This window comes from Schistocerca cancellata, chromosome 5 (genome assembly GCF_023864275.1).
Source record: "Schistocerca cancellata isolate TAMUIC-IGC-003103 chromosome 5, iqSchCanc2.1, whole genome shotgun sequence".
Classification (NCBI taxonomy): Eukaryota; Metazoa; Arthropoda; class Insecta; order Orthoptera; family Acrididae; genus Schistocerca; species Schistocerca cancellata.
In genome coordinates this window covers 622,707,860-622,733,073 of record NC_064630.1, presented here as the reverse complement: position 1 = coordinate 622,733,073, position 25,214 = coordinate 622,707,860, and the positions used below count along the sequence as shown (strand labels likewise).

General features: G+C 39.9%; 1 protein-coding gene across 1 annotated transcript in view; it reads left to right on the top strand.

Annotated features, from left to right (window-relative positions):
* Nucleotides 1–24,745, top strand: part of LOC126188566 (uncharacterized) — a 134,604-nt gene extending 109,859 nt beyond the window's left edge. Inside the window, exon 7 of the mRNA XM_049930167.1 lies at nt 17,636–24,745. Coding sequence (XP_049786124.1) covers nt 17,636–17,800 — 165 coding nt within the window. The 3' untranslated portion in view covers nt 17,801–24,745. The remainder of the gene's footprint in view (nt 1–17,635) is intronic.
* The last annotated feature ends 469 nt before the right edge of the window (nt 24,746–25,214 follow it).

The following is a 25,214-nucleotide window of genomic DNA, read 5'->3' as shown; positions in this document are numbered from 1 at the left end:
TTGCCCAGTAGATGAAACATTGATTTTTCTGAAAAGATGACTCATTCAGGAAGTGTCTGCTACCATATCCTGGAGAACTGAAATGTAAACTTCATTCTTTCTGTTATGGTTCAGTGGGACACAATTACTGCAGTAACTGCAACTTGTAAGGCTTCATATGCAGGTATTGTTTCAGAACATGTTTGTCTGAAGAAGTTGAAGCTCCTGGCCCGCCCATCTTGTAGACTTCAGAGGGCTCCATGTAAATGCATCTCAGATATGTAGGACATTTTCATCAGACATACATGGCCAATCAGTGCTCTTCCCTTCACATGTGCAACCAGCCTCTAAGAATTTTATATGCCAGTTATAAATCTGCTTGTGCAGATGTGGCTTCTTGCTAAGTTACCATTGAAATGCATGTTGCACTTGAACAATAGGTGCACTTAGTGCAAATTCCAACACACAAAATGATTTATCTTGTCACCAAAGGAAAGGGCTTCTAGATACTCTACATAAAAGTTAAACAACACTTTGCACTGTATGTACTGATTTTCTATTGTCTCGTAATATCATTAATAGTGCGATTACGTTACACACACCCTAACATCATAGGAAGTACCAATTTATGCATCAGCATTCTTTAAACTACAGTATAAATTATTCCTTAAATTGACCATATTCTTTAACTAAATCATTTGACCAGAACAGTTTTGCCTTCGCTTCAGGTGCATTTAATGTCTAACACTAAATCTTTACTTGTAAATAGGATACAGTCATTATTACTGTTTTGTAGGTGGATTGATTGGAAGCAGAGTCAGAAAGTTCTGTTGAGGTTAAATCATATTCTGCTTCCTAGCATCTATGCCAGAGTACCAAGAAGTGGACAGTTGCATGATTAACCAAACAGCATATCATATAAACCAGAGATTAGTACTACTGTGAGTGATCAGACCGGTTACAAACTGAGGATACTTGGTTTCTTTGTGGACATAGACACCTGACCTGATCTGCAGCATTCCTGTGCAACACTGGGTACTTGTTACCCAGAAAGGTTATGATACAACTTAATTCATGTTTTCAAGGTACAAATTAAAGGTACTAATTAGTCATGCCTTCCAGTAATAACAGGACGTAGGACTCAGGTTCTAATACGTATAAGCCGCATATATAGTGAGTTACATGAGAGTTACTTCTACATTCATATATAAGTATATATGTGTTGAACAGGGAACCTAATGGAGCAACACTGGCTCATAATTAGCTTAGCACTAACACTTACCAGCAGAACAGCATGGGCTTCAATGAGAAATTGCTTTCACACAAATTTCAGTTTGGAGTTTACACTCTGGCTACAAAGCACCCAATTTAATAGGAAAAGGCTTGTGTAGTCAGCTAGCATTAACCTTCCACCTCTCTTGAACCTCTTTATTACAGCTAGAACACTACAGGTCCAGTAACTCCATGAACTATTTGGCTAATGTAGATGAATGAGTACTGATAAAAAATTACATATATTTTTCTTAAATTGTTCATCCTGAGACCTACTGAACTATAACCGTTCATCTATTTTTTCCCTCAGTAACCACTCCTTTCTTGTAATGCATTTTCTTCCAAAACAAGACAACAGTGGTTCTTGTCATACCTTTCATTAATTGTGGTAATGAAATACAGGGTTCCTGTACATGTCACCCAATTGTGTATGTAACCTGGCCTCGGATGGAAGCAGAATCGGTATTGCATGTAATCTCCCCTTAACATAATTCTGACCATTGTTAGTCTCTTGTCCCTTGTGATGTGTCAAACTCTTCTCCTCACTTGACATCAATTCCCATTCTGATCACTTATTACACCTCTTTCAAAACCAGAGGAGGCTAGTATGCTATTCCCCTACCAAGTAACACGTGAAAGATTTAAATAATTAAAAAAAAAAACCTCCCCACTTAAAATTAACAGCCAGTAAGGTAAACAATTTCTTTGTGGACAAGAATGTAAACAGGCACTTCACAATATAAAAGATTTCTTTACATTTCATTGATTTACAGACTGTTGGATTACAATGGAGGTCATTTTGTGTTACAGAATAATTTCCACTGTACTTCATGATACCTTTGCGCATTTGAGACAGTGTACAATTTTTCAATAGCTGAGCTTGCTGGATCTTGTTACAAGATGTTAGGTGAAGAATTTGTCATTTCCAAAGATCCTTGGTATAGATCAAAAAATTTCCCACTTCTTTATTAAATTTTGAACTTTGCCCTTGTGTCTGCACTGTAATCTTGTCCCAATTTGGAATTGATGTTCCTTGGCTGATTCATTATATTTCCTTGATCTATTTTGAGCACTCATTTTTAAATATCTTCTATTATTGATAGGTTAGTATTTATCTTCATACCATTCGCTCTAGGCCATGATAATATTGAAAGTAGGAGCTCTCATAATTTCCAAAGGAACCAATCCTGCATTTAAATAAGGCATTTCTTGTAAAATAGTCCATCCACCTAATGTGTCTACATCTGCATGTACATACATACTCTGCAAGCCACCATATGGTGCATGGCAGAAGCTAATTATTTATTTCCTTTCCTGTTCTGCTCACAAATAGAGTGAGGGAAAAACAACTGTCTGTGTGCCTCCATATGAGCCCAAATTTCTGATGTCTTATCTTTGTGGTCCTGGTATGAATTGTATGTTAGCAACAATAGAACTGTTCTGCAGTCAGCTTCAAATGCTGGTTCTCTAAATTTTCTCAACAGTGTTCCTCGAGAAGAACATTGCCTTCCCTCCAGTGATTCCCATTTGAGTTCCCAAAGCATCTCTGTAACACTTACATGTTGTTTGAACCTACCAGTAACAAATCTAGCAACCCACCTCTGAAATGCTTCAGTTTCTTCCTTTAATTCGACCTCGTACAGATCCCAAACACTTGAGTAGTACTCAAGAATATGTCACACATGTGTCCTATCTGCAGTCTCCTTAACAGATGAACTGTACTTTCCCAAAATTCTCCCAATAAACCAAAGTTGACAATTCACCTTCCATACCACATTCCTTAGATGCTTGTTCCATTTCATATCACTTTGCAACATTACGCTCAGATATTTAAACAATGTGACTACATCAAGCAGGACACTACTACTACTGCTGCGTCCAAACATTAAGGGTTTGTTTGTCCATTCATGTGCATTAACTTAAATTTTTCTTTGTTTAGAGCTAGCTGCCATTCATCAAGCGGCGTGTCGGGGCTTAATTTCTCAGGTGTCCATTCATCGTCGTCACTGTGCAGGCGGCAAATTAAAATTCACCTACCTCAGAATGGCATCTGCTCAATGTCCCTTCACTAAGCAACGTAGATACTTACAAGATGACGTAAAAGCCGTGTTGATAAAAAAAAATCACCTAATATATACAATTACTGAGGTCGCGCAACTCAAGTTATGAGAGAAAGTTCTGTAGAAATACTGTCATCCAATTTTATCGGGCAGTAAGAAAATGGATTGGCTTCTGGAAAATAATGTCCAAAATTTCCACACAGTAATATTTATTTTGCCCTTGTTAACCAAAGAAAAGGTACTGTTCAGTCCACATTTAAACTATTGGCTATTTCCTTCCAGTTCACGATTCATACACAGATTTCACATGCACAGCAGCCAGAAATCTGTCCAAACCTGACCTAAATTAAACAACATTTTCACAGTCATTAATTTCACCACTAATACGAGTTATTACATTCGGTCCTTCTTGTGGTTTTCTAAAAAAAGAAACTGCTCGCTAAAAATACTCGTAGTTTAATACTGAAACAAGCCGCACGGATACTATGAAGGCCAATATTTCACACGTGAATATCTGTCCAACAGATTTAGTCAAAACCTCTGAAATTTCGCCAAGCAGTCCTCAACAACAACTGCTATCGACTTAGCTCACCAATTACTCAAACACTAAGTAACTTTTCATCTTACTCAGTATTTTTACTGACACTAGTAACATGACCGTCCGCGTTCAAAGTTAGTGAGTGACTTCCTTCTTCCAGCCTCACTCCCAGTATAATTATCAGGTAACGAGCGGGCACTGTCTCAATTGTGGTTGGCTGACCATACTGACTGCCAATCAGAATACTCGCTCGTGATCATACTTGTGCCAAAACTGGTCTGTACCAATCCTTATACACAGACGCATTTGCGTCAATCTGACATACAAATATTATAGTAATGCTTAATAAACGAAAACTAAAAGACAATAATCCTGGAAATATTCTTTAGATACAGATTTTACTCCGGTTGACTCTGGCTGCTCTGTTACAATAGCAATCGCACGTAGACATACGTCATCAACAAAGTGGGTAAATTCCCTAGGATCATTTTCCCATGACAGGCTTGTGTAACTTTTGCACGTTGCTTAAGATGGTATATAATGCAATATTGAAATTTGACTAATGTCCCACATACCCACTCTCATTTTCTCACAGGCTCACATAACACATAATAAAATAATATTGATTTTAATAGTTCTTTCTGAAGTTATACTAGATTTCATACTACGAAAATAAAAGGTATTTGAAATTTTTAAATTAAATTTAAATTAAATAATTCTATACCCTGATACTTCAGGTGAGTATTTCAATTGACAACCAAAAACAAATCATAAATGTTCCCAGGTGAATTTCCTTTCTTAAGTGTAGTTTTCTTAACTTTAAAGTAAATTTTTCTATCTCCAAAAATATGCCCGCTAGAAAGCTGAGATTTTCACACCACCTTTCTATTAATAACAAAGTGCAGTATACAAATTTTGAAAGCGATTACACAATAACTACTTTCCTTTTATTTAGATTCCTATACCTGGTGAATGTACGCGTTCAGTAAGAGACATTGGATAGCTTTCCAATGGCAGGCAGTGACAGATGCATGTGTGTCTCCCAGGTAGGCTGCTACATGTCATCCCCTGAAGTTACATACAACAAGCTATACTAAAACAAACGTTCGCTCGGAACAACTTGTGACACTACAACCACACTAGCTAGGAATTTTGTCTAAGTTATCTTGTGTCCTCCTGCACTCACTCAGTTTCTACACGTTCCCATACACCACAGCATCATCAGCAAACACTTGCAAGTTGCTGCCCATCCTGTCCGCTAGATCATTGAGGTATATAGAAAATAATAGTGGCCCTATCATACTTCCCTAGGGCACTCCTGATGATACCCTTGTCTCTGATGAATACTCACCATCAAGAACAACATACTGGGTTCTATTATGTAAGAAGTCTCCTCTAACAGTAAGCGTGACTGAATTTACCCAGTTCTTCCATTATTCTTATGACTGGATTACTCTGTGGATGATATTTTGAGATCATCACATGTTTTGCACTGTATCTTTCTAATAAACTTTTAATACATCCACTACAAAATTATCTTCCATTGTCGAACAAAATGTGGTTGGGAAGTTTGGTGTCAGCAAAATAATCTTTTTGTAGACACCTGGAAACACTTCCAGCTCTATCTCTTTTTAGTAGATATGATCTAACTTAGAACAGTATTTCCCCCTGTGGGTCCAGGGGTTAGAATAGGCCTGAAATACTCCTGCATGTCATAAGAGGCAACTAAAAGGAGTCTCACACATTTCGGCCTTTATGTGATGGTTCCCTGTAGGGTTTGACATCCATTTTTCAAAATTTTCCCGAAGAGCTAGCGAATTGGGAAAGGGTGCCCTAGATGGTGCATAGTGTCCATCATGCGCTGAGACCTCTCGCAACCTTTATGTGGATCTGCACGCATGCTCATTCTCCAGCTGTTGGACGAGGTCACCCTCTCGGGTGTGTTTTCCTCCATCCTCTGTGCAGTATTGCTTTCTGCGCTGTCAACAATAATAGAATTTTTAGCTCATTTGTGCCTGATATACAGCACGATAGCCAGTCCATTGTGGTGGGGCCGCCATGTATCCTGTTGGTTGTAGCCCCCCTGACCACACAGGGATTGCTCTGCTGATGCCTGTGCCGTTAACTCCCCATGTATGCCAAGGAGTAGATGCCCGTCACCCTGGGGCATCGGGACTCCCAGCAATGGCCATCCTGCCAAGTGGCCTTTGCTGCGGCTGGCGGCACCCGTGGGGACGGCCCCTGGCCGGAATGGGTGGCATCAGGGCGGGTGACATGCAGTGGAGCCAATGCTAAGAAATACAACACCCAATTGGGTACACCCCCTTCCCTGGCCACACCATGGGAGGAATGCCAGGCTAAGGATGGCAGCGAACCTTATTCACGCTGGTACATTGTATATACGAGAGTTGATGGAGAATCTTTCTTGTCGATGAAACCTTAGTTTCTTGTGGAGCATTTAGAGGACAAGTTTGAGGAGGTGGAGGGCTTTTCCAGAGTGCAATCAGGGTCGGTCTTGATCAAAACAGCATCCTCTGCCCTGTCACGGATGCTATTCGCCTGTGACAAGCTGGGGGATGTTTGTGTTTCCATCACACCCCATGAGAGCTTAAATATGGTCCAGGGTATCGTGTTACACAGGAACCTTTTGCAGTCTGACAATGAGCTGCACACCACTTTAGAGCGGTGAGGTGTCCATTTCGTCCGGCGTGTCCACTGGAGTCCGAGAGGTAATCAGGTTGCCACTGGTGCCTTCATCTTGAACTTCGAGGGTGACACATTACTCGAGAAGGTCAAGGTGATGGTCTACCGCTGTGACGTAAAGCCATATATCCCTCCCTCAATGCGCTGCTTTAAGTGCTGGAAGTTCAGCCATATGTCTTCCCACTGTACTTCCAGCGTTGTGCCAACTGCGGAGAACACCATTCGCCTTGCTCGCCAGACTGCATGATTCTCCAGAAAGAAAGAACAATAATGGAATACAAGACCCTGGACCGACTGACCTACACTGAGGCTAAGAGAAAATATGAGAGGCTACATCCTGTGCATATGACATCAACCTACACTGCTGCTACGGCAGCGGTTCTACCATCTTCCATTCCACCATCTACAGTTGGCTCTCAGAGCTGTCAGATTCCACCTGCGCCCTTGATGATGGGGTCACTTCCCTCCCTGTTGCTCCTCCACAACCTACTTCTGGAGCAACCCCCCCCCCCCCCCCCCGCGTCCCGCAAGTTTTCTTCACGTCCTCTCGCCAGGAAGGGATGCCTTGGGTCAGTCCCTCCTCAGGTTCCTACCAGTGCCAAATTTGACACCTGCCAGTGGCTGAAGCAACCACAGGTAGCTGGTCATAGGGCTTCACAGCCCTCCTCAGTCCCTGAGACTGAACCAATGAAGCCCTCCCAGCCGGACAAAGCTAAGGAGCAGCAAGAGAAACCTAAAAAGAAAAAGACCTCCAAGAACCAAGGCACTGCAGTGACACCCACACCACCTGTACCTACAAGCTCTGTGTTTGACGTAGAGGGGGAGATTCTGCCACCCACTGAGGACCTACATCTCACTGGGCCCTCAGACACAATGGATGTCGATCGCACAGGTACTCGTTTCGTGGCAGCGGGTAACTCTGAGGTGTAGACTGCCTTATTGAGTGTTTCATGCCTTCCCAGTCTCATGGTCAATCCTCCAGTGGAATTGTGACGGTTTTTTCCACCACCTGGCTGAGCTGCGGCAACTGTTAAGCTTTACATCTGCTTTCTGCATTGCCCTCCAGGAACCCTGGTTCCTGGCAATGTGGACCCCTGCCCTCCACAGCTATAAGGGATATTACAGGAACTGTAGTTACTATAATACAGTGTCAGCTGGAGTTTGCATCTATGTCCTGAACTCAGAATGTAGTGAACCTGTGCCCCTTCAAATCCCTCTTGGAGCTCTTGCTGTCAGAATGAGGATGACACAGGAAATAACTGTCTGCAATGTATATCTTCCTCCAGATGGTGCAGTACCCCTGAACGTATTGGCTGCACTGATTGATCAACTCCCTAAACCTTTCCTACTTTTGGGAGATTTTAATGTGCATAACCCCTTGTGGGGTGGTACCATGCTTACTGGCTGAGGTATGGAGGTCGCAAATTTACTGTCACAACTCGACCTCTGCTTCTTAAATACAGGTGCCACCACACATTTCAGTGTGGCACATGCCACGTATTCAGCTACTGATCTCTCAGTTTGCAGCTTTGGCCATTTCCCATCTATCGACTGGAGAGCACAAGACGATCTGTGTGGTAGTGGCCACTTCCCCTTCTTCCTGTTTCTCCCCTGGCATCATGCCCACAGACACCTACCCAGATGGGCTTCAAACAAGGCAGACTGGGAAGCCTTCACCTCTGCTGTCACTGTTGAATCTCCCTCACATGGTGCCATCGATGTTTCTGCGGTGGAAAACGCAATCCCTCGTTCTTTAGGGTGCCCCCTTGGTGGTCTCCAGAAGTCGCTGAGGTAATTAAAGAGCGACGGCTAGCTCTTCAGTGACATAAGCGTCACCCTTCCCTAGAGCACCTAATTCCTTTAAGTGGCCCCATGCCCGCGTTCGCCAACTTATAAAACGACAGAAACAGGAGTGTTGAAAGAGGCGTGTGTCGACCATTGGGTGCCGTACGTCACCTTCCCAACTCTGAACAAAGATAAGACGTGTTTGTGGGTACCAGACGCCAACAGGTGTTACTGGCATTAACATCAATGGCGTGTTATATACCGACCCAAACACAATTGCCGAGCACTTTGCTGAGGACTATGCTCAAGCTTCTCCGTAGGAGAACTACCCCCAGCCTTTCGCACCCTCAAATGGCGGATGGAAAGGAAAGTCCTCTCGTTCACTACACACCACAGTGAATCCTATAACGCCCCATTTACAGAGTGAGAGCTCCTCAGCGCCCTTGCATATTGCCCCGACACAGCTCATGGGCTGGATCGGATACACAGTCAGATGATTAAACGTATCTCGTCTGACTACAAGCGACATCTCCTCATCATCTGCAACTGGATCTGGTGCGATGACGTCTTCCCATCGCAGTGGTGGGAGAGCACCATCATTCTGGTCTCAACAGCGGTCAAAACCCGCTTGATGTGGATAGCTACCGACCCATCAGCTTCACCAACTTTCTTTGTAAGCTGCTGGAATGTAAGGTATGTCGGCAGCTGGGTTTGGTCCTGGAGTCGTGTGGCCTACTGGCTCCATGCCAGGGTAGTTCCCGCCTTGGTCGCTTTACCAATGATCATCTCATGTCCCTCGAGTCTGCCATCCGAACAGCCTTTTCCAGACGCCAACATCTGGTTGCCATCTTTTTTTACTTGCGCAAAGCGTACAACATGACCTGGTGACATCATATCCTTGCCACATTGCACGAGTGGGTTCTCTGGGGCCTGCTTCTGATTTTTATCCAAAACTTCCTGTAGCCCCGTATTTCCCATGTCCGAGTCAGTGCCTCCCATAGTTCCCCCCATATTCAGGAGAATGGCGTTCTGCAGGGCTCTGTACTGAGTGTCTGTCCATATTTAGTGGCTATTAATGGTCTAGCAGCAGCTGTAGGTCGTCGGTCTCACCATCTCAGCATGCGGATGACTTGTGCATTTCGTACTGCTCCTCCAGTACTGGTGTTGCTGAGGCTTTCAGCCGCGAAGTTGTGTGTCGTGCATTTATGTTGCCGTCTCACCGTTCATCCAGAACCAGAACTTTAGGTAATGACGATCCACTCACTGTAGTGGAGACATATCTATGGGCTGGATCGGATACACAGTCAGATGATTAAACGTATCTCGTCTGACTACAAGCGACATCTCCTCATCATCTGCAACTGGATCTGGTGCGATGACGTCTTCCCATCGCATCAGCCACTGGTTTTTGACTCCCAATTGACTTGGCTACCTCACCTTTGTCAGCTTAAGCGGAAGTGCTGGCAGCACCTCAGTGCCCTCTGCTGCCTGAGCAACACCAACTGTGGTGCAGATCGCTCTACGCTGCTGCAGCTCTACAGAGCCCTCTTTCAATCTCGCCTTGACTATGGGAGTCTGGTTTACAGTTCGGCTCCATTCTCAGCATTGCGTTTACTCGACCCAGTGCACCGCTATGGCATTCGCCTAGCGATGGTAGCTTTTACGACAAGTTCGGTGTCCAGTGCCATGGTGGAGGCCAGAGTCCCTCCATTGAAGGTTAGGTGTGCACAACTGCTTGTCAGTTATGTTGCATACGTTCTTAGTTCTCCTGCGCATCCGAATTACCGTCTCCTTTTCCCGACCGTGGCGGTTCATCTCCTGCATCGGCGGCTCAGATCAGGACTTACAATTGCAGTTCGCTTCCGGTCCCGTTACTACCTTTCCTCGAGGTCTATTCACGTGCACCTCCATGGTGTACACCTAGGCTGCACATTCTTCTGGACCTTTCGCATGGCCCTAAGGACTCCATTAACCCTGCAGCTTTCTGCTGTAACTTCCTCTCGATTTTCAACACGTACCAGGGCCTTGTGGTTTACACAGACAGCTCGAGCCTGATAGTCACGTAAGCTTCGCGTATGCTCGTGGAAGACATATTGAAGAGCACTCCTTGCCAGATGGCTGCAGTGTTTTCACTGCAGAGCTAGCGGCCATATCTTGTGCTCTTGAGCACATCCCCTCGTGCCCTGGTGAGCCATTTCTCCTCTGTACTGACTCCTTGAACAGCCTACAAGCTATTGACCTGTGCTATGCTCACCACCCTTTGGTAGCGTCCATCCGGGAGTTCATCTATGCCCTCGAACGGTCCTGTCGTTTGTGGAGTTTGTGTGGACTCCTGGACATGTCGAAATCCCAGGCAACGAACTTGCCGACAGGCTGGCCAAACGGGCTACGCGGAAACTGCTTCTGGAGATGGGCATCTCCGAAACTGATATGTGTTCTGTCTTACACCGCAGGGTTTTTTGGCTTTGGCAGACGGAATGGCATAACAGTACGTACATCAAACTGTGTGTCATTAAGGAGACTACGAATGTGTGGAAGTCTTCCATGTGGTCCTCTCACATGGAATCAGTTGTCCTCTTCCGGGTCTGCAGTGGCCATATGTGGCTAACACATGGTTACCTACACCTCGGTGTCACTGTGACTGACATATGACGGTCATCCACCTTTTGCTGGACTGCCCACTTTTAGCCGCTCTGTGGCGGACTTTTAACTTCCCAGCACCCTACCTTCGGTGTTGGACAACAGTGCCTCAACAGCAGCTTTGGTTTTACATTTTATTTGTGAGGATAGGTTTTATCATTTGTTCTAAGTTTTAGCACATGTCCTTTGTCCCTCTGTGTCCTCCACCCTAGTGCTTTTAGAGTGGAGGTTTTAATGTGCTGCAGAGTGGCTGGCTTTTCCTTTTTATTCTCATGGTCAGCCAGCCATGGTAATCTGCTCCCTTGTTCTGATCTGTTCTACATGTTTCTTGCGTCTCACTGTGGTTTTCTTGTTCGATTTTGTCCATTTTAGTGTTTGTTGCTCTTCTATCATTCTTGTGGTTTTCTCATTTTTTCCAGCTGTGTTTTTTATGTCTCGATTACTTTAATTGGAACGAGGAACCAGTGACCTAGCAGTTTGGTCCCTCCCCTCTTCTTTTAAACCAACTAATAAGCTTAGAACAGTATTCAATTACTACAAATATATACACCATTCCACCTCCTTTAGATAATGGCCTGTGTAAATCGACTGCTAGCAGATCCCATAACCTCATTGGGATTATTGTGTATGTTTTATGTTTTACTATTGAAGAAGTTTCTTTTATTCTTTAACGTATCTGACAAGAGTGAATGACATTTCTTGCTAATCTTCCCATAGTATTGAAATAATGGTGTTTAATCATATGCTGTATACATTTCCTAAGTACAAAGTGTTCATGCCCTTGGTGAATGTACTTGATTAACTTATTCATTACAAAACTCCTACACAAATCTGTCATATAGCGGTTTGAATAGTACCACACCAGTGTGTTATTACACTTGTATTAACCATTTACTAGTCTTATCATTGGGTAAAGTGTTTCCTTGTATAAATCAAATAATTTCATTTAGTATGGAGTCCATCATATGTTTCTTCATAGCTGTGTGAGCAAGGTTTCTTATGCCCTTGTTATGATTCAAATTATTTGTGAAGCCTGACATTATCAGGAAAGGAGATGGCAGTCTTAATGTAATTTATTAGAATTACAAACATAAATTCTAAGGTTTTTGCTAGAGCCAAATATACCATATGGATATTAAAAACCCACAGGTAACCTGCATGAGGCATCAGGTAAAACATTTTGATGCCCTTGTATATATTTAATCTCAGAATCAAATTCCCTTGGAAATAATACTCACCTCATGAACATGTGGTTAAGTAGTTTCCTGTTCATGAATAAGGTGAGGGCCTGGCGAATAGAATATATAGTACAGCTTTATTGTCAGCCAGGAGAAACCTGAATTGCTTAGAACTCCAGAGAGAACCAATGACAATAATATCAACAGCATCTAGAATAATCTTTTGTTACAGAGAGCTGCCTAATATCAAATGTAAAACTAACATGAATTTGGATAGTGACACATTTAAACTGAAAGGTAACACCTTAAATTGGTAAGATCTCCCTTCGAACAGAAAAGCCATGTAGGGTCTTTATTCAGGATAGTGTAACACTTATCAATAACTGTCAGTTACATTCCTATTACTCATATATTTTGCACCATTCAGCCTGACCAGTACTGCTCCCATACGACTGGCCTGTTCCTTTCCATTTCTACTACTTGATTGAACATTCTCATGTCCAAACCAATCGTACCCCTGCATTTGGTTTTTAAACTACTAGCAAATGGTTACTGTACCCACTTTGTGACTTTTCTGTTATCCCTTGTTGTAACATTTTCTCAATTTCAACAGCTGCAGATTGCTTTATTGGTATTGGTATAGGCTATGACTTTTTGAAAAATGGTTCATTGTCTTTAATCTTAAGTTTATGCTCATATCCTGCTGTCTGGTCTAGTCTGAACATTTCCAATATCAAAATTGAAAGTGATTATTTTGACTTACCTTTTTTCTTGAATTTCATAACATTTTCTTCATATATCAGCACAGATTCATGATTATTGCAGAAAGAAATTGGTTTCACCTAATGTTCAGTATCAATACAAATAATATAAGTTGCAGGTGTCATATTCATTGTTGAAAGATTTATTCCATATTTTCCAAGTGATTATCATTTGAATAAACAATGACAGATGCTGTGCAACATGTGTGTAATACAAAACCAACTTTTACATATCATTTCCTGCCAAGTTAGGACTTCCAACTACTGACCAAGAAGTACAAAGATAATATGTGTAACAATGAGGGTCTTTCATGTAGCAAATGAGTTATTTATTGATATTCTTTTTTGAAGTTATTTTGAAATACTGCTTTTTTTGTTTGTTACCTTCTGTTCTGGCACTTTTTTCCCCCTTCACTCTGTGTACATCATTCTCTTCCACCATTGAGTTACACACTATTATATATTTAAATAAACTCTGTACAAACAGTCTTATTATCAAGCTTCAATTACTACCCCAGATACATGTTACAGACCCATGCTTGCGAGTCTGTCTTACAGGTAGTGGCAGAGTTTTTTCGTGGTATTGCAAGAAACAGCAAATTTGACATTACTGGCATGGTGTTGGCATGGCACGAAGGAACAGTCTATGCATCAGTGCTTGAAGTTGTCTGGTGGGGACAATTGGGTGATGTGAAAATTCCTTATGGAAGTGATATTCAGAAGAAAAGGTTTTAGACGGCATAGCTATTAAGCCTTCAAAGGAGAAAGAAGCTGAGGAAGAAACATGGCTGGAAAAGGACACAAAAGCACGGGAACTTATTGTGTCTTGGATGGAGATTAGCACCACTCACACACCTACTGTCATGTATGAGGAAGGTTCCACAGTGAACATCCATCTACTTCAGCAAAAGTTTTTCTCTCTCCAATTTGATGAGAAATCGGTGGTTATAGTTATGTCAAAAATGGAAGAAATCAGCACTTAAATTGAAACAAGCAGGTGAACCTCTTTCAGTCAAAATGATGGTAACCAAGGTGTTGATGTCATTGCCTGAGAAATATAAACATTTCTGTTCAGCATGGTGGGAGTCCATCCACTTCGCAAGGAGCAAATGCTATGTGCTAAATCAAACTGCTCCGAGTCCTATCAGAGATAAAACTCCTTCTGAAGCCTTTTACAGCATAGAATAACCCTTAGAAGATTCGAAAAGGTTTGGGGGCTTTTATGTCTGTCCTTGTACCCAAAGAAGAGAGACTGAAGCTGGATCCCACAGAGAGAATTAAGGTACATTAAGATGTAGTTTTCTTGCTGCCAGCAGTATCTGAAAGGAAGAAGAAAACTGATGTCACTATAATAGAATCAGATACTGTTTGTTGTGAAGATAGATAAAATTTCAAAATCAGATGGGCAGAAAGAAGCAGAAATGTTTATTGAGGTTGTAGAAGTCAACTTAGAGAAGAACAAGAAATCAGTGATGATAGAGAAGACTGAGAAGATTCTTCTGATGATTTAGAGGTAAATATAGGTGATGTGGATGAGAGACGATACAATTCGAGAAACAGGAGGAATATTAAAATCTGAATTACTTAAGAGTTGATGAGTTGGGCGTGTTAAGAGCAGGGAATGGTGATGACCCCAGCACTGCACTTAAGTGATGTCTTATAGTGATGCTGAAAATTGGAAGGATGTCATAGAGAGAGAACTGCAAGTCCTGGAAGAAAATAATACATGAGATTGTTTATGTAAGCCAAATGATAGTAAATTTTTTGACACAAAGTGGGTATATAGATGAAAATTATATGAGAAAGGTAAATGTTGTCTTGTATAAAGCTCGTCTTGTAGCTAAAGGTTCCCTACAAAGATTGACGTATTCAGAAATATATGGACCAGTACCAGAATTAACTTCAGTGAGACTTTTCCTCGTTTTGTGTAATGAGACTAACTTGCTCAAAACAGTCAGTTTGTCTGGTTTGACATGCAGTTTGCAGTCAAAAATTTTTACAGTTCCTGACTTTTCTTCAAAATCATTGATGTCAGTAAAGACTGCAACTCATTGCTGTTTATGTTATGTTTGTTAACCTTGGAACTGATTGCCTGCATCAAATCTATGGAGCTTACTCCATCAGCATTTTGTCATGGCTCATACTTGGTACCAGCCACACACTCTTAAATTTACTTCGAAAGTTTATTGGCAACTGAAGGCGATTTTATTAAGTTAGCCACCACCTCGGGTCCTACAACACACATTGTGTCCTCCATCCATAAAACTGAATCCAACACCAATCCAGGCAGTGCAAGAATAGCTTGCTCCATACCGTCCACCTTTGCATCACATACTGGTAATCTTAAAATCTTCCTATGCCTGTTGATATTTCCATGGAATCTGCATCTGTGTCTATTACCTTTTCAGCAGGGATTGCTGTGATAAGGATAGAAACTCTCAAACAATTTGTTACTGCTTCAGTTCCTCCTTTACATTGGTGAACTAGTTGTTGAACAAACTTGTTCTTCTGTTTGTAATGCATAAACTGCACATTTTTGTTACTGCTCGTTGGAACACCACTGCCGTCTATGTTTCTGTCTGTTTGTCTAGGCCATTGCTGGTAATTTACATGCCTCTCGCCACTTGCACCTATTATTGCGTCTGAACCTGGTAAAGTCATTGCTACACATCTGGTTAATTAGGTTGTTGTCATCAGGAGTATGCTTCTTGTACCTTTTGTATGTGAACATAATTTGGTTGCTCATAGAGTGTATATCTTTCTGTAATAATTCCAGGGCATCAGTCGTGGTAAGAAACTCCTTGATAACATAGTTGGGTATAGTCAACAGTTTTTCTCAGAATTCTGAGGGTTGTTTATTCCACAGTGTGTGGAAATACAGCAGCTAGTTTTACAAAATAAAAATCGCTATACTTCCACCACCACAACTAAAAGAGTGAGAATGAATTACTCAACTAAAAGAGTAAATTGCTAATAATCTGAAATACTAGGGCATCTACTTTACAAACCTGCATACTGCCTTAAAATAAAATAAAAGGAAAAACATCCTTGGACAGTATTGTAAGTGGTTTTCATTAACACAATTTCATTGTGTTTGATAATACATTTTTAGACCAAGCACAAAGGAATTGCCTGAATGAGACAGAAATCTGTAGATGTGATGTACAGGTACAGGCAAGAAAATCATCACAATTTTACAAAAATTGTGTAATTTGTTCAAGAGAAAGAGCTCACAATTTGAGCAAGTCAGTAATGCATTGGTCCACCTCTGGCCCGTATGCGAGCAGTTATTTGACATGGCGTTGGTTGATAAAGTTGTTGAACATTCTGCTGAAGGATATTGTGCCAAATTCTGTCTAACTGGCATGTTAGATAATCAAAATCCCCAGATGGTTAGAGATCCGTGCCCAGAATACTCCAAATGTTCTCAGTTGGTGAGGAGATCCAGCGACGTTGCTGGCCAAAGTAGTGTTTGGCAAGCACGAAGACAGGCAGTAGAAACTGTCACCCCATGCAGTTGGGCATTATCTTGCTGAAGTTTAAGCTCAGGCTGGCTTGCTGTGAAGGACAGCAAAACATGGCATAGAATATTGTTGACCTACTGCTGTTGTGTAAGGATACCATGGATGACAACCAGAGATGTCCTGCAATGAAAAGAAATGGCACACTACACCATCACTCTTGATTGTCAGGCCATGTATCCCACCTGCAGCATCCTTACGGCACAGCAGTATGTCAATGATATTCTGCATCCATTTTGTTTTCCTTGCTATTCATGGGAAGCTATTTGGGACTCGCATTTCTGTAAGATAATGCCCTCCTGCATACAGTGAGAGACTCTACTGCCTGTCTTCATGCTTACCAAACCCTGCCAGCACGGTCACTGGTATCTCTCCCCAATTGAGACTGTTTGGAGCATTTTGAGTAGGGTCCTCCAACTATCTCAGGATTTAGACAATCGTAATGTGCCATCTGGACAGGATTTGGCACGATATCCGTCAGTACATCCAACAACTGTATCAGCCAGTGCCAATTGTCAAGCTGAACAACTGCTTGCCCTGGAGACAGACAAATGTGATATTGACTTGCTTAATTTGTGAAGCTCGTTCTCTTGAACAAATCATCAAATTTTTCTGAAATTCTAATAATTTGTTTATCTGTACATGCACATCACATCTTTCAATTTCAGTCCCATTTGGATAACTCCTTTTGGCTGTACCTTTTTTTTCTTTATATACCAAATGTAAGTTGCTCAGTGAGCTTTGTCGCAATGTTGTGCTGTATACAAATGGTAATATGTGCTCATGTAATTCATACATGTCCACATGTACCACTACTCATGTTGCTGTATACATAGTAATTGAAAAAATAATAATTTGGAAATGTCTACTACAAATCTGAGATTTTCTTTGTGTAATAAGCACAAATTAATAATTCTCTTAGAAATATAAAAAATGTTTATTATTGAAGGCTCTTTTGCTGTCCTCAGTCTCCAAATTCGTCTTTACATCTTTCAGTCTGTGGTTGCATGTGAATGCATGATAGAGGAATGGATAAAATTTTGCAAATTGTAATGCTTTTCAAGTCATACATATTGTGGAGTAAGTTTCAGTAAATAACTAATTTCATTATGTATTTTTTTAAATATTGCGCAATGATTTCTTTTAATCTAGTTGTTTTCTATGCACAAGTTAATTATTGAACTATGGTTGTTTTCAGATTCCTGCTGTTCAAAAGAACATAATACAGGCAGGAGACAGTTGTAGAGACAAATACCATGGCCGCATTCTAACCCAACTAGGCGCTTTCAGGAAGCAGTTACAGTTAGACCAACTGAGAATGGAAGAAAAGGTCAAGATTGTGAGAACACAGTCTGATGCTTAAAAGCCAAATAAATTGTTGTTTGTTATGGAATACTTTATTTATCTTGCACAAAAAATGTTTAAGACCAAAGAAAAATCCTTTAGTATGCACTATAAGTACTGATTTAGAATTTAAATATGCCCCCTAATGTAAATGCTTCTACTTCTTTATGACTGGCAGTTGTAAGATTTTTCAAAAGGCATATTTAAATAGGCCTACTATTTTGTATTTCTGGTTCCATTCTTCGTATTCCCATCCTTAGTGATATGTTATTTTAAATGTGTTTATGTGTGTTGTTATAAATGTAACTTTTAATGCTGGTTGTTACACTAAGGATATGAGATTATATGATTACTTGGATATTATGACTGTGGAAATTCTGGTATGAAATGATTGAGCTTGATTCTTTAAGATTATGTGTGAATGGAAACAGACACATTGCATGCAGGTACTTCACTAATTGAGTTGTAGATAAGTATAGTTCTTGCCTTCATTGCTTATGAAAACTATTATCGTAGTCAACGTGAAAGTCAATTTTTCTTTGTGTTATTGCAGTCTTCACACTGTATCTGCATACTCATGTGATACTGTCTGCTGATAGGTGCTCTAGACAACTTTTGCCTGATAAAAAGTGGTATTATCTGATATTTCATAAGAAGTTTTTTCTGTATTTATTTCTGTGATCTCTGCTGATTTTTGAAGAGACATTTGGCAATGTTTTGCATCAAGAAAACTTTTTACTGAAATTAGTAAAAACTGACAAGGGGCTAATTAAGTGCATAGAATAGTTTTAAAGTGAATCACCATCATTAACAGCAAGGAGTGATGATAAAATTCGGAGTATTATAAGTTATACCTTGACCGTGACTATTTATCAGTTCAGCCATACAACTGTGGTGCAGGAATATTGAAGGAAATCAGTCTTCTGCACTATGTTTGTGAGCTCATAGTACTGCCCCAACCTTTCATTCAGGATATCTGCCTTTTCTGTGGAGGATGTGAAGTGACATAAATTGTGTTTTGTCATTGTTGTTCTCCTCATACCTATGTAGTTACTTTGAGTATGCTGTCATTGTGTCCTACGTTCCACCCTTTTCCACATTTCTCTTCCTTTTTCTCGTATTTCAAAGAAGCTGAATGACATGGTATAGTGATTCATATCTGTTGTTAGTGCTCCAGATATAAATGATATAAATTTTCTGTCATTTCCCCAGATTGCATAAATAAATGACAGCATGGGTCCTTTGAACAGGACATGGCCAATATCCTTTCTTAATAAGAGTTTCTGCTCCATCTCTTCCTCTGCCTTCCTTTCCTTCAAAGAAAGACAATTTGATCCCTAAATTCAATGTATCTCAGCTGTACAGTGACTCCTTAATTTAATTTGAGGTCCAGGATTTTAATTATTTATGTTGAAATCATATAACAGTATCAGAAAAGTCTCTCTGCATTTGTGAATGATATAATGTAGGTTTGTAATGTAAGTGAAACATTTTATGCTGCAATTCATTTAAGAATTCATTCTGTTAGAAACATGTACGTATTGCTGTGAACATTTTCTGTCAAGTGTTTGGAAAATTTAAAAATATGGACATGCAGTAAAAATATAAATATGATGCCACGTGTCATTTCTGTACAGGATGTAAGGTGATGGACATTGTTTTGTCAGTGTTGTTCTCCTCATACCTACGAAGTTACTTTGAGTATGACAATGTTGTGTCCTATGTTCCAGTTTGCTACCATTTTTCACATTTCTATTTCTGGTTTGTATCTTTGAATAAACTTTGCTGGTGAACTGAGGTATTGTGCTGTGAAAACACACTGGTTTTTGATACCTGTTTTCTGGAAATATTGGTGTACAGCTACCCCTTTGTTCCATTTGTAATATTTTTTGTGCATTGGATTTACTTCAATCATCTCATAAACAATTGCTAGGCACTATGTGTTCTTTGCCAATTCCTTCATATTTTCAAACAGTTGTGTTACAGTTTTAGGACATATGTGTATTTGTGGAAAGCTGTGGTGTCCTTACAACAAGTGTTTGTACCTTACACTTTTTCATCGTTTTGTATATATAATAATTATTAGCTACAAATGAAATATATTTATATGACTGTAAGTAGCCCCCTATTGTTTTAAATATGATGTGTTCTTCCAAACAAGTCCATTCTCTCTCTCTCTCTCTCTCTCTCTCTCTCTCTCAGTGTAATGTAAATATTAAAGTTGTTGTATGTGTGTTTTTATTTACTTCCTGTTAATTGTAATCTTGTACGTGGAGGAATAGTAATGCAGACAAATGAGTTACATGTTATGTCAGATATTTTATGTATGGGGAGAGATTTCAAGACACAGAATTGTTTGTGTTCACAGCTGTACCATTTTATTTTCAGACAGTTCCTTGCATTTTTGAGGCCTTCAAATACTCTGCTTGACACTGTGTCTTTTGTGTATTTAAAGTCCGTATTTGTGGTAGATATCCCTAAAAGATAATACTTCTGTGAGTATCCAATTGTTACGAAAGGAATGAATTTCTGTATCCATTGCCTTCTATTGAAAAACTTGATGTTTCTGCTGGAGATAGGGTTGTATTGATCCCCATGTGGACTCGTAGCATTGTATCTGCTTGCTTAACATTGCAACTAGAACTCTGATACAGTGATGACAACCAACTCAATTTGTTTACTGATGTTCCTTCCTGTAGAACAGAAAAGAAGCTATCACACATACACATATCAGTTGTACACAAAGGAAAAAAAATACAAACTATGTTTGTACAAAGCAGTACTGTTCACTGCAACAGACTTTGTCTGATAATCAAAGCTAACATCCATAGATTCTGAAGACGCCTAGCCCACCTTGTCACAGACAAAACTTTAGAGAACCTGACTGAAAGACCTGAAAAGTTATCCTAAGACTAGCACAACATTGCAGATAAAATTTAATAATTATTGGATCACTCTTTTTTTATCTTGGGAAGTGTTCAAGAAATTTATGGATAAAACTGAAAAGAGTTTACCAAATAAGGTTTTCCAAAGCAAACCTGCTGCAAATGAAGGACAAGTCTGTGAGTGGGGAGGACAGTGACTTAATATATGGAATATTTGTAGAGGGCTGTGAACAAAAAACAGTGTACACATTTCATGAAATTAATTTAGTAATGTCATAGCAAAGTAAGAGATATTACACAAGTTGTCCTCATTACAGAATGCTGTGACCTCATGAACCAAGTGTGTCTATCCACGATGGCTTCCAGCTTCTCTTAGAGCTTGCTGAAGAGAGAGACTGGAGATCTGCTTGATTTGATCTGTTCACTTGCTTGCTGCCCTTTCCCTTGGTGTGTTACCCTCAATCTTATCATCCATGATTATTTTTCTAGATTTTCTCTACCTCTTCTCATAATATTGTTAAAGAACTGGAGATTTAGCTGGTTAATGTGAGAAGAAAGGCACATAGAGATACTGAGTTGCTCAGTAATGGGCACTTTCATTGTTCTTCCAGTCAATTTTATGCACAACTTCCTGCATCAGCAGTAAAGTTCAGACACATCAGTATGCTGCTTGGTTTTAATCTTGAGGATTTATGTTTCACAAGTGTTGCAAAAAGCCAGACCTTTGTGGTATTTATCATCACAATTTTCTGCCAGATCTTACTGAGTGACTTCATAGCCACCCAACCTATCATGATCTGACAACTTGTCTTGTCTTCACAGCTTTGCACATCACAGATGATTGACCCAAGATAGATGAAAGAATGCACAACTTCCCGTTCCTTTAATTCCATGATTTCCAGTTCCTTTAATTGACCTCTGAGTTGGACCAGTGCTATTGGTGCAATTATCATTAGTTTGGATTTGCTGAGATTGATATCCATATGATAGACTAATGTCCTTTACTTTTGTTAGTAACTCAGCAGGTTTATCCTCATTACTGGTTAAAAGTATAGTGTCACCAGCAGACCAGAGGTTTAGTCCAACCACCAAGAGGATTCCTAATGACATCTTATGCGTATTGTATGGTTGTGGGTGTAGGACACAACCCTGTCTTACTCCATTTGATACACTGAAGAAATCAGACATGCCATCCCTTGTCTTCATAGCTGCATGGTTATTAGTGTATAGACTTCTGATCAGTGCTGTCAAATATGGTGGAGACTGAACTCTGCAGGCACCCGCCACAACTTTTCCCAGGCAATACAGTCAGAGGCTTTCGTACAATTAAGAAACCAGACGAAAATAGGAACACAGAACTATTGCAATTTCTCGATTATTTATTATACGTGAGAATCTGTACATAAGTGTCTTTTACTTCAACAAAACTTGCTTGTTCTGTATATATGAGAGATTGAATCCACAGCTTCAAGCACAAAATTTTGGGTGCTTGGAATGTGAGAGCAATGGTTCAGTAGTTGGAGCAGTTCCTGATTGACCATTTCCTGTGTAGGGGGATGTGGTGAAAGACTTCGCCCAGTCTTCTGGCCACTCCCCAGTTTCTCATATGCTTGTACGCAAGGAATGCAGCACATCGATATCTTCCTGCCCCATTTTTTTTTAATCTTGTCCGTAGATATACTGTACTGTCTAGACCAGGGGATTTAGTTCTTCAGAAGTTGAAATGTTTATCTACATGATCATGATCTTGTACAATTTCTAGCCACTAGCAAGGTCTCCTTTAAACACAAGCCTCTCCATGTACTCTGGTACTCTCCTCTCTCCAAATGCTTTATTTGACTCCTGTAGCAACTTGTTTCTTGGTCTCTCCCTTGCTCTCTTGGCTTCCATCTGCATCTCACGCATCTTTCTAGACATCGTCGCCTCGTCCATTCTTTTCACGTGCACTTACGATTTCAATCTTTTTTCCTCACTATTATCCTGCGAAGGTTCTTCGTATGTTATCTCCCTAGCCCAACCATTTCTTTCCTAAATCATATACAAAACACTTTTTAACACCTATCTGATTTCTCAGTAATTTAATTTCATTTGCTTGCTCGTTACTTTTTCCTGTTGCCATCATGACCTGGTTTTTCCAGTATACATCAGAATTCGTATGTAACATGTTTCACAACAATATTGAAATGTTAAATTCTCACTCATCACATAGAGGTGATGTTGATTCATAGACAGGCTCAATGAAAAAGGATGCTAGAAATATTCTGCTATTGGACTAAGTCCTTCATCAGCTATAGAAAACTTGTACACATTCATTAAAGCACAACTCAAACACTTACGGTACCTGTAGTCTCCAGGTGCTAAGGCCTTAGCACCAAAGAGAAGATGTGGCCAGATGTAAGAGTTGTGTTTGTGTGAATGTGTGTGAGTTTTCTATGTCGGAAGTGGAACTTAGTCTGAGGGCTGAATACTTCTAACATTATTCTTCATTGTGCCTGTCTGTGACTCAGTGCTTCCTCCTGTGTGATGAGTAGCGGTATGTGCTTTCTGTATTGTTATTATTCCATTCTGAATCTTCTATGTCGTTCCTCACACACTCATAAAGCTATCAACTGGCCTCTCACATTCACTTATCTCTTTGTCATTTCTTCCATTTTGGAAAGTGCTGAAAAATTGTTGTTGCTTGTTTATAAACTGTCAAAAATGTATATGTAGATTGTGTTACTTGTCCACAGATGAGTGAAATAGTCCAGTAGATCCAACATATATTTCCAGTTTGTATGTCTGACCTGTTATATAACTTTTGTCATGTAAATACTTTAATGACAATACATATGTACAGTAGGTGTGTAAAACACCACATCCTGCCTTTATATAACACCCTTATGTACTTTATTGTATTGCTAATTGCCTCCATCCTTGTCCAGTCTGTGGGATTTTGTGTTCTGTGGATGGCCATAATATAACTTTAATGAATGAATGATATTAACAAGTAATATTTATTTGTACAAAATACTTCTGAGGAATCACATCTTCTACAGCAGCTCCCTCTTTATTACAGAAGTTACAATTGTTTGCACTATTAACAGATGATATAAGTTTATTCATATCAAAGCTATGTTCGTGCTACAGAAACCATGCAAATTAAATTTTTCTGTAGATAAGTTGTTGGTTGCTGTTTAACGTTGTTTTGAATCCAGTCCACAGTCTTGGTGAATTCTTATTTATTATTGTTACTTAATAGAGTACATTTCAGCATCACAGTTTTAACATGAAAATTAATCTCAGTTAATGTATGTGATGAAAAAGAAGTTGTTTCTTATTTTTTGCACATACCGGTATTGTAAGTGATTCTGATCTATCTAATAGTGCATGTAACTTCATAAAGAGACCCCCCTCTCAAACATCCTGCCGATATCTCATAAAGAACAAATGACATGGGTAACTACAGTACATCAATTTATTCTCTTGTGACAGTAAAGAGTAGTAAATCCAAAGTCATGTGCATGTTGACACGAAGCCACAAAGAGCATCTGTGTACAAACTGCTGAAATAGTGGCAGTTGTATCTTAGTCAGTACTACAGATACAGAAGCAGGAAATTGTATTTTAAGCTTTTGCACCCTTATAAACACATGTGCCGAACTACTGCAAAAGCCAAGAAAATATCCTGGAACAGGGGAGAGAACAGATGCTGATGAAGTAATTAAGTGTAACTGCAAGACTGAAATTTCCTGTCTCTTCTCACACCAACAGAAATGGTCTCTGTGTCTTGATCACGTACTTGTTTCTGTCCCTCTGTCCTATCTTACATTGCACTAGTGCTTTGGCTCTTTCATCCTCTTGAGGTCACTATTTCACAATTTTGTTTCTTCTTCTTCTTCTTCTTCTTCTTCTTCCCTGTATCATTATTATGAAATTGCATTTCAGTCTTACAGCTTTCTTTTGCCTTGCTTAATTATTATATCATTATTTACTTTTCTGTGCTCCTCTTGCACCACAACTTTTTTTGTTTGCATAAGATCTTCAGTTTTTGAGTTTTGATCTGTTAATTAATTTTAGCTATTGGTTATGCACTGAAATTACTGTTATGCCTTAACTGTAAGTCTCTTGATTGAGAATTTATGGGTGGTTTTTGCTCTTTTGACTTACTTCGAAATGTTGTATAGATACAGGCAGTACTACATTTTCTGTACAGCTATCTATCCGACGTCGTATAGTTACCAGATCACTTGAAAATTGTATTTAGTTATGTGATAATTAGAAATTTTCACATGCAGTGAGTAATTGTTGGTGCTAATCGTGCCTAGAATCTATATTCTTCATAAACTAAATCTGATGGTGCTTTATATTTGCTAATTAACATTTTTATAGTCTTTAAGCATTATTGTGTTATGTAAAATAGAAAAGTTCAATATAAAGCACTCTCTCTTTCGTGGCTTGAAATAAAACCTATTTTAATTGAACTAGGAAAGTGTATCAGAAATTAAAGATTAATTTGTTTAGAGCTGTTCTGACATAATTATCGTAAACAGTATTTTAAGTCATGTGT